Consider the following 15,254-nt stretch of genomic DNA (forward strand, 5'->3'; position numbering starts at 1 on the left):
TGCTATTATGCTAAGAACTCTATGCAATAAGTACAAACAAACAATTTCATGTATGTAAGTCAACTTTTAATATTTCATGCTATTGTATTTGTTAGTATATAGTTTCTTTTGCAATAAATAGCCTACACAAATTTCCATTTTCTTATGCAAACAGTAATACTACTGTCAACGGTTAATTCAACAAATGGTTCAAATGAGATTAAAACAGTAAAAATGGTTGAGAAACAAGTTGAAATTGCACAACGGGCATAAAAGTAAGTACGAAAGAGATTGCATTGCGTTGCGTTGATGGATGGATGGAGGATGAGATTCGGTGATAAGTACATAGGATCTGACACATTTTTCCTACGAGGAGGACGAAGGAGGGGGTGAAGCAAGGGAGTAGATTTGCGACATGACTTCTTCAGGCAGACCAGGTTGGCAAAATCGGAATGGGAGGCACAACTTATGCCTTAAACCAGTCGCATGCTTAAAGTTGCGCTCAGATTTTCGGATCCTTTCCTTGATTAGTGTTTCGAACTTGAGTTGGGGGCCAGTTTCAGTGTTGAACCTGACAGTGGGCGACAAAATAATGCGCATGCATGAGAGAGTGGACTAATAAACCTAATGTACCAATTTTGGAGAATTAGCTGTATTGTGTGTACCATTGGGAAGTGACGTTGAGCCGTCGGAGGAATGAGACGACGGAGGCGTGTGAGAATATTTTTCTGAGTGGACGGAAACTGAGAAGAATGGACTCGATAAAGTAAATGTGCTCCAATTGTTTCGCCACTCGAGCAACCTTTGCTCGTTCACGAAGTTCCTGAAAATTAGAGAAATTAAATATCGTACATTATGAAATATATACATCGTGTGAATTTAAGTAGTTAATTACTGTTTGCAACGAACCATGACTTTGTCCAGTGCGAAACCAGTGAGGAGATTGAAATATGCCACTGGGATGGATATGAGGAACGCAAGAAAGAAGATGAGTCGGATGATCCGAATGTAGGCGTTGGCTGGAACCTTTTGCGACCCATCGTCATCTTTGAATGTGTCGTTGTACTCAAACTCGCCTAACGTATTTAAGTTTACCATCATATTAATTGGTTTAGTTTTGGATGAGACATAAGTACGAGCAATATTGTATAAATCATTTGACCACCTGTCATCATCACCAAAACTTTCACAATAGGGCCAGGGAAGCTGCTGTTTAATGACTCCTCCTGAAAATGAGATTGTCAAATAATCAAGGGCATGCATAAGTCTGTCAATATTGTTCAAACTTTCAGAAAAATGTATTTATGAAGTAAAACGATAGAAATTAAGTTTTAGACTCGTTATGTCATAAGCATATGTACCTCGTCAAAGATTATGATGAAGGCGATTGTAAATCCGATCAATAGAGGCGAGCAGCACACCAGAACTTGTACAATTTGTATGAGAACCTAAATATGTATGTAGTATGCAATCATATTAGTATTTCTTTCATGTCAACAAACTTTAATTTGGACAATAAGTCGGCATTTCGAACCTGTTTCAAAACTTCGACAATGAGTCCAATTTCACTGTGCAGCTTCCCAATGTCTCGCATGCTCAGCGTATAAGCCAAGAGGATACCAATCTTAACAGAAACGGAGAAATGCATAATAACGTACACAAAACCAGTCTCAAATGGAATAATATCTTTGACGTACGGCTGTAGTGTACTTCATCCAAGTTGCTGGCTCATCCCATCCAGTGAAAACTGGATAGATTGCAATGAAGCCCAAGACACATTGCACGAGTTGGAGCATATTGGTCAGACTGAGGATGTACGCAGATCCGATCGTGAACATTTCAAAGCACTCGTTGACCACGGAGCCCACCAAATACACCAACATCACCACCGACCCCAAAAGTGCCAAGGCTTGAGTCCCACTACCACTCCGATTATCGTCACCAGAATTTGGACTTTCACCCTCAAGGTGAACAGGGGACGAGTGGTTTCCATCCGCCCTGGGGGTGTAGAAGGATAGGCTCACAGTCGTATATGCTGCCAACCAAATTAGCTGTAAATACGAGAAAAAAACAATATACTCCATCAATTACTCTACAGGAATGGCACAATAATGCAGATTTGTAGTGAACGTTCATATTTATTAATCTACCTGCCACAATACCCAGAAGGAAATGATCAACCGAAGTTTTTGCCACTTTTTCATCACAAAGTATTGCACCAGAGGATGTAGGAGAATTTCGCGTTGAGCATCATAACTCCACCATTGGGCCTGTTTCAAATACTTGGTCTCTTGCTGAGGCATAATCTCCACTGGATCAACGTAACCAGTGATCAACCTTTTAACAAGCAGATAAATTTTATTCCCACACAAATTATATATATTTAACATTATATGCAAATCACGATGGCATGAAAATGACAAAGCTCTTTATATTTTGCCCACCCAAAATCGGTATTGATTCCATCCTCTCCTTCCTGGGTGTCGTTTTGATCCTCGGAAAAGGCCTTGTCCATCAACGGTTTTAAGGCCAATGGTGAATTCTTGTATATCAGCGTCATGTAGATACTCGACAACCTATCACGATGTATCACCGTTTATTTGTTAGGCCATTTAAGTCAAAAAGACAAATCAGCTATACAATGAATGATTTGTATCTCACCAGTACTGAGGTTTGGGGCACAAATCCACATATTTTTGCATAGTTGCAGCAGGACAGTTGACGCTTGCATACATGAAAGGCGTGTTCTTTTGGATGTTATCTTCCGTCTTGAATAGGTACTGAACTTGATCTCCATACTTTGGAAACTCTCGATCAATCAGAGCTTCGACACACAAGTGTCCCTTTGTGTAGCAGCCTGTCATAGCCGGATTTAAGTAAGATTTAATATTGGGGTAAATTGGTGGATTTTAATCAGAAAACATTAATAATATACCGTCTTCAGTTGCATAGTGCAGGGCGCTACGACCTTTATCGTCCGTCTTCGCAACGTCTATCCTCTCGTCCGTCATGAGAAGCTTCACAATTTTCGGTAATCGTTTCAGAGCTGCCAAATGTAAAATGGTTCGTCCACGACAATCAACTTGGTTAAGTTGTGCCTTTGTGCATCTCTTCAAAAGAGATGCCACAATGTCACAAGCACTCTCACTTTCACCTGCACACATCAAAATACTTATGCATAAACAGATACGCATAACAAGGAAATCACCTCGTACTGTTGACTGTACATGTATTTTATCCTAAATATGAGTGTAACAAACCAACCTGTAGCAGAGCACGCATAATGAAGTGCGGTTCTCCCAATGGAATTTTTCACCGTCAGATCAGCTTTGTTTTCTGGTTGCAGGAGAAAGTCGACCATTTTGGGAGCTTTTTTCCCAATTGCCATGTGAAGGGGTGTGTGCTCATTGTTATTTACCGAGTTGATCTGTGTCCTTTTCGGATCATTCGAAAGTAGAATTTTTGCCACTTCTACTGCTTTCTCTGTGTTTCCTGTGTAGGTATGAATTTAACATTATAACGACCTCGATAAATAATAATGGTACACTTAGAGATGGGTGGGAAACTCATCAAATACATTAATGTGAAAAGATGCTCTTATACAAATGTATAGAATTTCTGTCTTCATGATCATGCCTACCTTCTGAAACTAGATGCAGTGCTGAATTTCCATTGGCATCCTTCAGCCCAGCATTTGCACCCCATCGTACAAGGGCCGCGACAAGTTCTGGTTGACGACCTCGGGCCGCATAATGCAAAGCGCTAGAGGAATCTCCATCCTGGAGATTTAATACTTCTTGGCGATCAATGCTGATGAGCGACAAGTTTTCTTCCGACTCAATCACGCCCAACAAAATTTTTGCAATTTCGACAGCTTGCTCGTCACCTGAATATGAAATACGTAGTAAATTATTTATGTCAATGAATTTACTCAAGGTATTTAAACTGGGGTAACCAATTACCAGCGAGGGTTAAAGTGTGTAAAGGTGTACGACCCTCATTGTCTCTTTCTGAGACCAATTTAGGCTCTTCGTTCACCAAATTCTCAATTTCCTCAATGTTATCGGGGTCATAGACCAAATCATGAAGTCGCAGATCTCCTTCTTCCAGATCCTCACTTTTATTATTATCACCTTCCTTCTCGTTTTGTATTATTGCAGAATTCATGCTTACTCTTTGTGTTTGAGATTCACTTTCACTTTGATTTATTTGTAAAATATTGCTTGGAAGTAGTTTTTCTCGTACGGAATCCTCATCACTTCCCATTATTTCTTATTTTCATCATTTTCAGGTGAAAATACAGTGAAATATCCAGTGAGATGAATTTGAAGGTATAGGATTTTCTTGGAGCTAGTGAATTGTCGTAGTTCTTTTCCAAAATGGCGTCGGAATGAGCTAATGCCATACGACACTGGGGAATGGATATGAATACCTTCGTCTTGGTTTGGTCTTTCCCTTTGGTATACAGAATATGTGCAGATTTGCCAAGTTGCGAATACGACGACTCTGATTCACCCCATGCTCTCCAAATGTATAACTATATTCAATGCGAGTTTTTGTAAATGAATGCAATTTATTTGCACTATCCAATGTTTCTGAAAACATGTAGAATTCAAGTCTCTTCGTACTAAATGCGGATAAACTTATTGGTACAATGTAACGCCTTGTTGTGAATATATTTAAACTTTTGACCGGGTGTAACAAGTAGCAATATATACTTCAATAACAACACAAGTTGTTCGTATCTAAATGCTTTGCACTTATTGGGAGTAATAATTAATCGCTAAGAAATTCCAGTTCACCACTGATGCTGTTGATTTCTGATCTCATAGTGAGGATGGATGAATTTCTCGTTGACATTTTTTATGTGGATTGCACTATCGCACAGAAACACACGCAGATCTTGCATGAATCGATTTTCCTCTCTGCGTCGGTGGTCGTTGGGTGAATAGTGAAGCAGCAAAAGATGCGGAATAATATGTATGTAATGCTCAACCAACTATTAATGAAACCAGTCGTCGTGGTGGAGTATTAATGGATGTAATCATCCTGACTTTACTTTGCCATCCACTGCTGCACCAAGTCCACTCTCCAATATCGTCTCACTCTTTTCCGGAAGGAAGTTGTTGCTGGGACTGCGTTTGACGGCAGAATGATACGGGACGACTCCTGGGACGAGAGGGGAAGAGTGTGCTGAGGCGTGTTCATCTTTCTTGCTCTTGCATTAACTCTGTGTCGTAAAAGATTCGCACATTTTACATGGCACAGCAAGTCAGTGGTAGAAAATTACACGTTTCTCCGAGGTCACAAAATTGTTAAGATGACATGATAATATAAACAACGAGATGAATTGAGTACTTGTCATTTATCAATTTCAACACTCACATTATGGTTCGTGAACCCGCTTCACGTCGGAACCAAGTCGTGGGTATCTCCACAAAGTTTTACGAGGAAATATGTATGTACGTACATATGTACACGTGTGTCTCGAAGAAATAAGCTGGGAGCGACCTATGCACTTGATTGACATTTGCACATAAAACAAGCCTGAAAAAACAACGTAGATTTAGACAAATGGGAAAATGAAGTAATCTTGTGCATTTTTTCCATGATTAGGGAAACCACAGACAGGCTGGGAATCTTTTGAAAATATGGGTGCAAAAAATCGAACCACTTGTACTAAAATGTCCATCATTCATATAACTTCACCAACCCTTCGTATCGTAAGTCGACGTTGAGTCTTCACCCTAAAACCACATTATTTATAATGATGCTCTTAGTACAGCCATATTTTCTCAATGAGATTTATTTTCTACTTTGCTAAAATTTTTACTTGCTTTTTGATTATGGAAATGGCATATGTACCTTGTAACGACTTTATTTGTATTCGCTTCGTGTTTAGGATTAGATAAATATGTTATAAATACGCGAAGGAGGCATCATGTGGATTTATCAAAGCCATTTTCATCATTTGCGCTTTATTGGCTTTTTCATTCACGTTGCATGATGTCAAAAGGAAACCAAATGGCAAATTAGCATTTCTTGAACGAACCGACCCATCCCTGAACATGAATTTGCATAAACCCAAGCATCCCCAGTCGGATAACTTGTACAATGAATTACCTGCCATTTCCTATTGATTAAAGATTAATTCTTAGTGCACGACATATTAAAAGCAGTAAATAGCATGAGACAGGCTGTCATAGTCAGCATCTTGCGGTGTGTTTATTGCAAGTATTTTTGTGCACGATTGGATTCTTTTGTCTTCAGCGTTAACAACTATGACAATAATATCATTATCTCGTGCTATGCTTTTTTTGCTACAGGCAGACTTTTACTACACGTCGTATTGTGTAGTTGTGATTATGATGTATAAACATAAATTTTAAGCCACTACACACACAGTGATGTTATGTGACATAAATTGCATTTCATTGCCACCGGCCTGCAGGTATTAGTTCAAAGAGTTACAGAAAAATAAAGCAACACAGTTTTCCAGTCGGTATACATTATGTCACTCAAATAGGATTGGGGAAGATTGAACCATGAAAATCTACAGTCCCAGTTTTACATAGCCTGAGCTATTCATTTCCTCAGATAAATGGGCAGAGCAGACCATGAGCCTTAATATACATGATCTATGCCATCAGCAGTACAATTAGATCTGACGTACACTTGGTGCAGAAAATTTGGTGCAAATCGCACATGAGTTCTTCCGGTCAACCAGATTATTCGAACTTGAGTCATAATTTATAATAATCCAATCAAGTCGATCGGACTCACAGACTGCAGACGGACATGACGATTCATAACCCTAAAGTCAGACAATATATGTCTTGATAAAGCCAAAGTGACGGGGAAAGATGAGATAACATGAGAACAAGCCTCATTATCCAAACGCACAACACACTCTTTCACTGTATTCATCACAGGTAAGCTCCTCAGTCAGTCAGTCAGTTGAAATGCACTTTCATTATGAGTCATTATGAGTAGATGCCTAAAGCAAATTTGCGTCTTTCAACTCCAACTATGTAACCCTTTCCAATAGAACGGGTCGTATTGCGCGTGAAATTATTACCGGGGGTACTGTGGATGAAGTTCTAACCCTGCAGACTTATTACACCGCTTTGTAGCATTAATTTCACGACGTCACCGGTCAAAAAAATTTTTTCCTCCAAACTGGTCCAAAATAAAAGTCTAGCATGGGAATAGTATAGAAAAATTATTTTTAGCGTTCTATGACCCCTGGGTCATGAATTAAGGGCCCCTGAAGGGTCAAATAGCGTTCCCTGATAACCCCATGCAAATGGGGTATCAAATTAATCCCCTGGACCAGGGGAACCAGAAAAATATTTTTATAAATTTTTATGACCCTTGAGTCGTGAACTAGGAGCCCTTGAAGGGTTAAATATCATTCCCTCACAACTAAAGGCAAGTGGGGTATCAAATTAATCCCCTGGACAAGGGGAACCCAAAAAATATTTTTCTGGATTTTTTTGACCCTCAGGTCAAGAGTTAAGGGCCCCCGAAGGGTCAAAATAGTAACCATGGTAACCCCATGCAAGTGGGGTATCAAATTAATCCCCTGGCAAAGGGCAAGCATAAAAATATTTTCCTGAATTTTTTTGACCTATAGGTCAAGAGTTAAGGGTCCCTGAAGGGTCAACATAGTAACCATGGTAACTAAGGTGAATGGGGTATCAAATTAATCCCCTGGACCAGGGGAATCAGAAAAATATTTTTTGGTTTTTGTGACGTATAGGTCAAGAGTTAAGGGCCCCTGAAGGGTCAAATAATAACTTATTGTATTTTACTAAACGGGACATTATTTTAAAGTTTTCAGTTTTGCAAGAATGTTAAGTAGAGAGGGGTAGGCATATTTTTGAAAATTTCGTACAAATTTAATGAATAATAATTCTTAACACTATGTACAAATCGGATTCACTATTTATAATATTTATTATGTATTGAATCCATTGAAGTTAAAATCTAGGTTGATTCTGGTGGGAAGGTTAATCTCCTCCTAGAAGTTGCACATTCTTCTTCAGGCAAGTCTTCTTCTTCCTCAGCCTGTGAGTATTCAATATCATTGTGTATTTGCATTCGGAATCTATCAACTACTTCGTCAACATCGTCAGGGTCCTCATCTTCGTCGTCAGACACATCATCTGCTGCTGTAATCTGTATATTATGTATAAGTTATGTATTTTTTTACTAATAGTTTACTGTCACCAAGAACTCACTCGAATGGGGTTGGCTGAAGCTACACGTGTTTGGAAGTCATCAAGGAAGTCATCAAAATGTCCATCATTTTTCCAATACTCGTCCTCCAATCTATTTACAATAATAATGTAGAAATTGCGAATTATTCCCATAATAGCGAATCTTGGTTTTACGAACCGGTGCACATGTTTGATGTGTTTCTGCCATTGTTCCTTTGTGTATGTTGTCATAATTCTCTCAGCCTCAGCTTGTGCAAACTCAGCGGTCCCCTGTGTGTTTGCAGCCCTAACTGCGTGCTTGATGTCTTTCCACACGTACTCAATTGGGTTCAAGTCGCTAAAAATAGTTATTACATGAATATTCTTATTACCGTTACCTATGATTACCAGTTCTTACCAGTTATATGGGGGTAATCTGGAAAATACGTAAATACAGTGTTTAAATAAATATTACAAATTATTAGTAAATTACCCATGAATAGAAAATAACTTTACCGGACAACAGTGTTTCCATATTTCAATGCCTCCTTATCCACAATGTAATATTCATTTCCGTTTTTAAGGTCTTGAACCATTTTCCATAATTCAGGTCGTCTCATTTGCTTTACAGGTTTTAGTTTCAGCTTTTCAGGGCCCTCTAAATTATCATTCAGCCAGTCGTATAGCTCTTGTTTTCGGGATGTAGATTTTGGGGCTTCCTTGGTGCTGTGATACGGAGCTGACAAATTTAAATAAATGAAATTCAAATTAAAATGGAATTTACAAATACAAATTATTGGATGATATTACCGTTATCAATAACAATTATGCATGGACCATAATTATCTTTTATCTTTTGATTAAGATCCTTCCACCAAGCCATGTAAGCGACACCGTTAACGTTTGCGTGGTAATCCATCTGGACTTTCTTCTTTGATACTGGATATACCTTCATAGCGCCAGGTACGAATCCATCCTCTCCACCTGTGAAGATAATTATTATTTTGAAATAATTTCCTATTTAATGTGGATAGTTGAACTGAACCTGCATGCATCACAATGATACGTGGTCCTCTAGAAATTTTCGGGTTTTGGAAGGAGTATAAAGCCGCTTCATGAAATGACTTTGGTGAATTAATAACCCAGCCTTTTCCAGTTCTAGCATAACTATCGACCCACGTTTCATCTGAATAAATATAATGCATTAATAATTATATTAAATTAAATTAAAACATTTTTGATATTTAATCAGCCAAACCTGTGTAGACAACACATTGTGGGTTCTCGGACTGACGATTTTTAATCATTACGGACAGATATTCATATCGCTTCTGCACGATGTCTGATCTCATGAGGATAACTGCTCGCTTATCAACAGTTTTGAATTTAAATCCTAATTGCTTAATGAGTTTTCTTAACGTCCACTTGGAACATTTGAACGCTGTAAGAGTTTCTCCTCGGGCTATCCGACCATCTTCTTCTTCCTTGACTTCCTCCATCAGTTTTGTGTATACGTTATGCATTGTTGGTGCTTGATTATTAGCATAGAATTGATGAATGATTCGTTTAACGTGCTCAGTTCGGAAGTCGTCAAACTGATCCATCACTGGCGTTGGTCTAATACGTTTCTTACCAGGTGTTTTTATACTATTCGTTTTGTAATTCTCCATTGTCTGATAAACTGTTCTCTCTCCAATTCCTAGAATCTGGCTAGTTTTGGTGACAGAGTTTCCTGTTAGTATTTCACACTGTACCTGGTTACTGTCAAAGAATACTTTGGCGTTGACAATTAACTTTTGAGCTGTCGCCTGTAGTGAAACACCAAGTAGTTGGAATGGGAGTTTAGTATTTGGTTGTTTACAGTCGTTTTTCGCTTTCGGTGTTGCTTTCTCAATTTCAAAGGCTAATTGTTGCATAGGAAAACTCGTAGGACTGCACCTCGAAAGACTAAGGTAAGGTTTGGTTCCATCATTCCGTCTAGGAACATCAGATAAAGGAATTCGCATTTCACCTTCCCCCAATACCTGTTCTTTAGCTCTGAGAAGGGAATAGAAATATCCACACTCAGAATCCGGACAAGGAGGACCAACAATTAGGACATCTTGAATGAACTCGTTTATAAGGTTCATCTTTTCGTCGTTTATGGGGGTTGGGAGATAGCCTACCGTGTCACTGCCGGGTGGAACATTTTGGATTAGTGAAAAAGATTGAACTGCTTGATGAAATTGCCCTTGATTGTGTCCGAAGTGAAGTAAAATTATGCAGTACGTCAATGACTCGGCAGGTAAGATTCCTTCGAGATGGTCACTAGTAATCTGGCTGTCAGAAAACAACATATCTGGTGCAACTTGTTTCGATCCGAGGACAAAGTAGAAATTTTTTATTTTGCGTTGCGTAGTTTGTTTCTCTTGTATGATTGAGAAGATCTTGTTCTGGAAAGATGCGTACATTACTTGGTGGATAGTCATCCCGCCCACAAGGATTATTTCAACGAATCCGTTAAGTGAATTAGTTTTTGGAGGACGAGCGCCTTTTGGGCAAATACGAACATGTTCAATAAACGAAATCTGGTTATCATCATTCTTGGTTGCAAATTCGTTCAAAATCATCCTACATCCCCCTTTGTAAGGGGCCGTTGGGTAAATGTCTGTTCCCACACATGTATCTTCACCTTCTGTACTCTTGGATGCATACTCTGTATTTGAAGTGTCCATTGGTGATTCACCGCCAGGAGCTGACCCTTCCCCTAACTCTTCACGTTGTCCACAGTGCCCACGTTCATCATCTCCATCACCATCCTCCTGTATTGATCAGAACAAAAACGTACATGAGCTTGTTACTACAATAACAATTTCACGATGTCCCCCACAACATCCGCGGTCGTTGCTATTTATAAATATGTTGCAATATTTCTCACAAGTGCGTCTGCATTGGTGTCCATTTCATCCACATTTGAGCATGGCATGACGAGGGAATTCATGTCAGACTGTTTTTGCTAAAAGTGATAAACTTGTATGAAATGCGTCTGTGCTCTCAGACAATAAATCGATGAATCTGAGCTAGCATTAATAGTCCAAAAATATAATCTTACATCGATATGCGGTGGATTTACATTAGTTTCTGGATCCACCGTGTAGCAGCTCCCTAGCCAAATATTTTGCAGAATACTTATCCACTTTGACTCCTGAGCTTGGCCTTCCCAGATGGCACGAGCAGTTGTTAGTGTTCCTGCTGAAGTTTTATCGTACACCGTTTCATGTGCAAAATGCAAAGTTAAACTGGGATAAAATCCTGCTGGGTAGAAATATAAGAAGGATGTATAGGACCCTCCAATTTGACTTTCGAAATATTTTTTGGCACTCATTGCGGCCGCAAAAAGTGGGAACAGATCTTTTCGATGTAATTGCACAGTAGTTAGAAGTGCCTCGTCTGCCTCTGATGGTAGAACCCCTAGCAAATAATCGACGTCATGTTTGCGGCATGCTGCATCTGTGAATAATATCAACACAAAAATTATAAAATTAATTTTCATAAATTTGACTTGGTTAGTGTATGAGCATAAATTGGGCAACAATTACCAACAGCATTTATTGGGCCACCGAGATCATCCTGCTTCTCAATATCGGTGGCAGGCCCGCAATATCTTAATTAATACCAATAATAAAATTATGTTAATAAAGAATCATTTCATAAAGATTCCAATCGCAACTTCAAAAATAAAAAAACTCATCCAAAATAACCAATTACCTATATCCAGGGAGATTGAAAGGTAATCCGCTTGGCGCCTTTTTAACTTTAGCTTTCTCCAAGGAAAGTATAATACCACGTGGGCGTCAGAGAGATCCAGGATGGAAAAATGCATCTTGACGAAGATGAAAGCAAGATGGCAATTTACCTTCGTTGGTAGGAATAAACGTGTGCTTTCTGGCAAAGAAGGCTGAATGCAGGAGACTTGTGTAGTTGAACCTGATGCATGATATTTGGTTGCACAGAATTAGAACTGTGCATGCAGAAGGAAGAGGAGTAGTGCCTTGAATAGCTTTAGTTACTGCTTGCTTGGTGGTACAGTTCTTCGTTTCAGCCGCTATATTACAATAAGTGTCACTAATTTTTTCCTGAGTTAAGTCGGATAGTTTATTGGATGGAAATGTGTGGTTGGCGTTTGAAATTGTGATGTTATTTAGTAGATAACGGCTGGCATCCACGAAACTTTTAAAATAAAAAGTTACATAGCTTTCACTTCCCCATACCCGTATCTTTTTATTTTCATACTCTACTTCTTCAATTTTGATAGTGTCACTGAAGAACATAACAGTTTCATTAATTTCCATACACATCGTTTGATTACATATCAGAAATCCACTGCAATTGGATGGTAATGTCTCCTTGAACCAGATAACCAATCCACCCAGGTTATCCGTCTCATCACACACAACTTTAACCTGTTTATCTATTTCTATTTTATCGACATTCGCGCAACTTTTACCACAAACACAATGAACTATATATAACACATACAGTGTTCCATAAATTAAGTTATGCAACGTCATCTTCAATTTTAAAAATTAATAATTGAGCGGATACCAGTAAGTACAAACTCCAAAACTTAAATTTCAAAATGTCGACTGGAGAAGCCAGCAAGGATAAGGGGTCTCCCATCACCTCATATATTTATAATGCATCAGTTTTTAGGGGATATTCATCACCCCAACCATTAACCCAATCCTTCCCCAAACAAGATGGTGCATAAAGATATGTATATGAGAAAGGGACCAGTTTATACAAACATAAGTATGCTGCCTGAGACAGGCTATGAAGCCTGGTTACCATGGTTACTATGTTGACCCTTCAGGGACCCTTAACTCTTGACCTATAGGTCAAAAAAATTCAGGAAAATATTTTTATGCTTGCCCTTTGCCAGGGGATTAATTTGATACCCCACTTGCATGGGGTTACCATGGTTACTATTTTGACCCTTCGGGGGCCCTTAACTCTTGACCTGAGGGTCAAAAAAATCCAGAAAAATATTTTTTGGGTTCCCCTTGTCCAGGGGATTAATTTGATACCCCACTTGCCTTTAGTTGTGAGGGAATGATATTTAACCCTTCAAGGGCTCCTAGTTCACGACTCAAGGGTCATAAAAATTTATAAAAATATTTTTCTGGTTCCCCTGGTCCAGGGGATTAATTTGATACCCCATTTGCATGGGGTTATCAGGGAACGCTATTTGACCCTTCAGGGGCCCTTAATTCATGACCCAGGGGTCATAGAACGCTAAAAATAATTTTTCTATACTATTCCCATGCTAGACTTTTATTTTGGACCAGTTTGGAGGAAAAAATTTTTTTGACCGGTGACGTCGTGAAATTAATGCTACAAAGCGGTGTAATAAGTCTGCAGGGTTAGAACTTCATCCACAGTATGCTTCATGCATTTACAAATGCGTACATGTGATTTTACTACGACACAGGTGAAGATTGATAAGATAAGAGAAGGGGTGATTGGAACAGTGTGGTGCAGTAGTAGTAACGGGAAAGAAGCCGATATTTATAGCGAGTAACTACGGGGTGCAAGTACACTTTGGCTTTATGAAACTCTTTGCAAATACTCAACATCTCTGAGTCATTCCTGTCACGAAGCCCGTGGGAAAATGTGCATCTTGCCTCCATTTCTTATTGTCCTTTCTTTCTTGCTGTAACAACATTGCCGTAATTGTGTTTTCCTATTGGAAGGGGAAATGTGTGTGCTTCCCATCTCCAGTTGTCTGTTTAATGAACACTTCGATTTTATTATTGGCCATTGTCAAAGTTATGCTATCATTCTTGTATAAATATGCAAGTGGAGTTCTTAGACTGCCTGCAACACATTCAAAATTTCAAACCAGCAAACATAAAGTACGTACTATTTGACGGATGCACAAAAAGCGTTATTGTAGAGTGTTACATACATAAGACTGAATCGCGGAGACGAAAATGTTGATCTTGGCTCGGCAAGTTTTACATATTTCACTGCGTTTGATGTAAAATTGTTTTTAGATGACGGAACAAATGTCTGCACGGTATTCCAACAAAGAAGATTCCTGCAGTTTCTCAGAAGATTTTACTAAAATTTCCATAGCTCAAAAAGTTGCAACAGGATTCACACGTATGCAAACAAAAGACGCTTCGTATAAAGAGACGCTCTCTAATGAACTCGTTAGACAAACAACGAGCTTGATTAAATTCTGCATCAAATTAATTGACTCATTAACGGTTTATGTTCACGTTGATTTCCAGCCCACCCATGCAAAAAGGAATAATGATTGTTAATTAGTACTGCATCTCTAATAATTTTTCTGACATGTGAATAAGTATTTTCAAATGGTGCATGTAAACCAGCGATCGGGAGTTATTATTTTTTCACTGGCCAGCTCCATGAGTTACGTTTTCCTGATATATCGTACGTATACATTCGATGTATCTAACCCTTTATTTGTAATCATTGGTTTTGTTGGGCAAGCTTATCTCACGTATTGCACCCAACAGAAAGATAAGGGCCGTACACCGCCATGAACTTGACTCATCACTATGATGTATACATAAATAAATAAAAGTCGAAGGTTGGCAAATCGCTCACAGCTCGAATTAAGAAATTTGTTGATAATTATTATTTTGTACGCAGCTCCGTTAATTTATACATAATTCGTGCAGAGAGAGATTCAAGTTCCGTTCTTAGTTTTTGTGACTGTCAATCATTAAGCCATCTTGTCATAATGTTCCATGTTTTCACAATGAAATTAAACCCATTCATCCAAGTCGGAATATTTTGTAATACGTTGAGACTTCGGCGACTGAGGAGAGTCACCGTCACGATTCACGACGATGGCACAGCTTGCACATGAAATATGCAGATGAATAAATTCACGGATATCTGTGGAAGGTGCGTAACAATGCGTGACATAGTGCGTAAGTACTTTGCTGGTGATGTTGATAACAATATAATGGACGAACACGGATATACATAACTTGTAGCAAATCTGAAAATGTGAGATGCAAGAGGCGTCATGAATGTTGATAAAAGAAATTTAATATCAAA

At 38.8% G+C, this 15,254-nt stretch overlaps 3 protein-coding genes across 4 annotated transcripts; all 3 read right to left on the reverse strand.

Annotated features, from left to right (window-relative positions):
• Positions 1-44: 44 nt before the first annotated feature.
• LOC110852060 (transient receptor potential channel pyrexia) lies at positions 45-5,103 on the reverse strand. Its single transcript, XM_022100032.2, has 14 exons — positions 3,942-5,103; positions 3,620-3,865; positions 3,244-3,471; positions 2,915-3,133; positions 2,641-2,836; positions 2,424-2,555; positions 2,130-2,316; positions 1,677-2,030; positions 1,514-1,603; positions 1,341-1,427; positions 1,145-1,205; positions 889-1,055; positions 645-802; positions 45-550 (listed from the first exon to the last, which is right to left on the reverse strand). Exons 1-14 carry the CDS (start codon positions 4,243-4,245, stop codon positions 346-348), a joined length of 2,634 nt encoding a protein of 877 aa, XP_021955724.1. The 5' UTR covers positions 4,246-5,103; the 3' UTR covers positions 45-345.
• A 2,600-nt stretch (positions 5,104-7,703) lies between these two features.
• LOC118436254 lies at positions 7,704-9,450 on the reverse strand. The gene is made up of 7 exons (XM_035853920.1): positions 9,439-9,450; positions 9,226-9,366; positions 8,991-9,164; positions 8,697-8,919; positions 8,599-8,616; positions 8,223-8,538; positions 7,704-8,160 (listed from the first exon to the last, which is right to left on the reverse strand). Exons 2-7 carry the CDS (start codon positions 9,233-9,235, stop codon positions 7,969-7,971), a joined length of 933 nt encoding a protein of 310 aa, XP_035709813.1. The 5' UTR covers positions 9,236-9,366; positions 9,439-9,450; the 3' UTR covers positions 7,704-7,968.
• On the reverse strand, positions 9,360-13,094 carry LOC118436253. 2 transcript variants are annotated; one of them, XM_035853919.1, is made up of 5 exons: positions 11,928-13,094; positions 11,759-11,823; positions 11,272-11,669; positions 11,098-11,175; positions 9,360-10,981 (listed from the first exon to the last, which is right to left on the reverse strand). In XM_035853919.1, the coding sequence occupies exons 3-5, from the start codon at positions 11,542-11,544 to the stop codon at positions 9,425-9,427; spliced, it is 1,908 nt and encodes a 635-aa protein (XP_035709812.1). In that variant the 5' UTR covers positions 11,545-11,669; positions 11,759-11,823; positions 11,928-13,094; the 3' UTR covers positions 9,360-9,424. The 2 variants fall into 2 exon arrangements, with proteins under 2 accessions (XP_035709812.1, XP_035709811.1); XM_035853918.1 differs by having other exon boundaries at positions 11,759-13,094.
• Between the last annotated feature and the right edge of the window lie 2,160 nt (positions 13,095-15,254).

The sequence above is a fragment of the Folsomia candida genome, unplaced genomic scaffold (genome assembly GCF_002217175.1).
Source record: "Folsomia candida strain VU population unplaced genomic scaffold, ASM221717v1 Fcan01_Sc007, whole genome shotgun sequence".
Taxonomy (NCBI): Eukaryota; Metazoa; Arthropoda; class Collembola; order Entomobryomorpha; family Isotomidae; genus Folsomia; species Folsomia candida.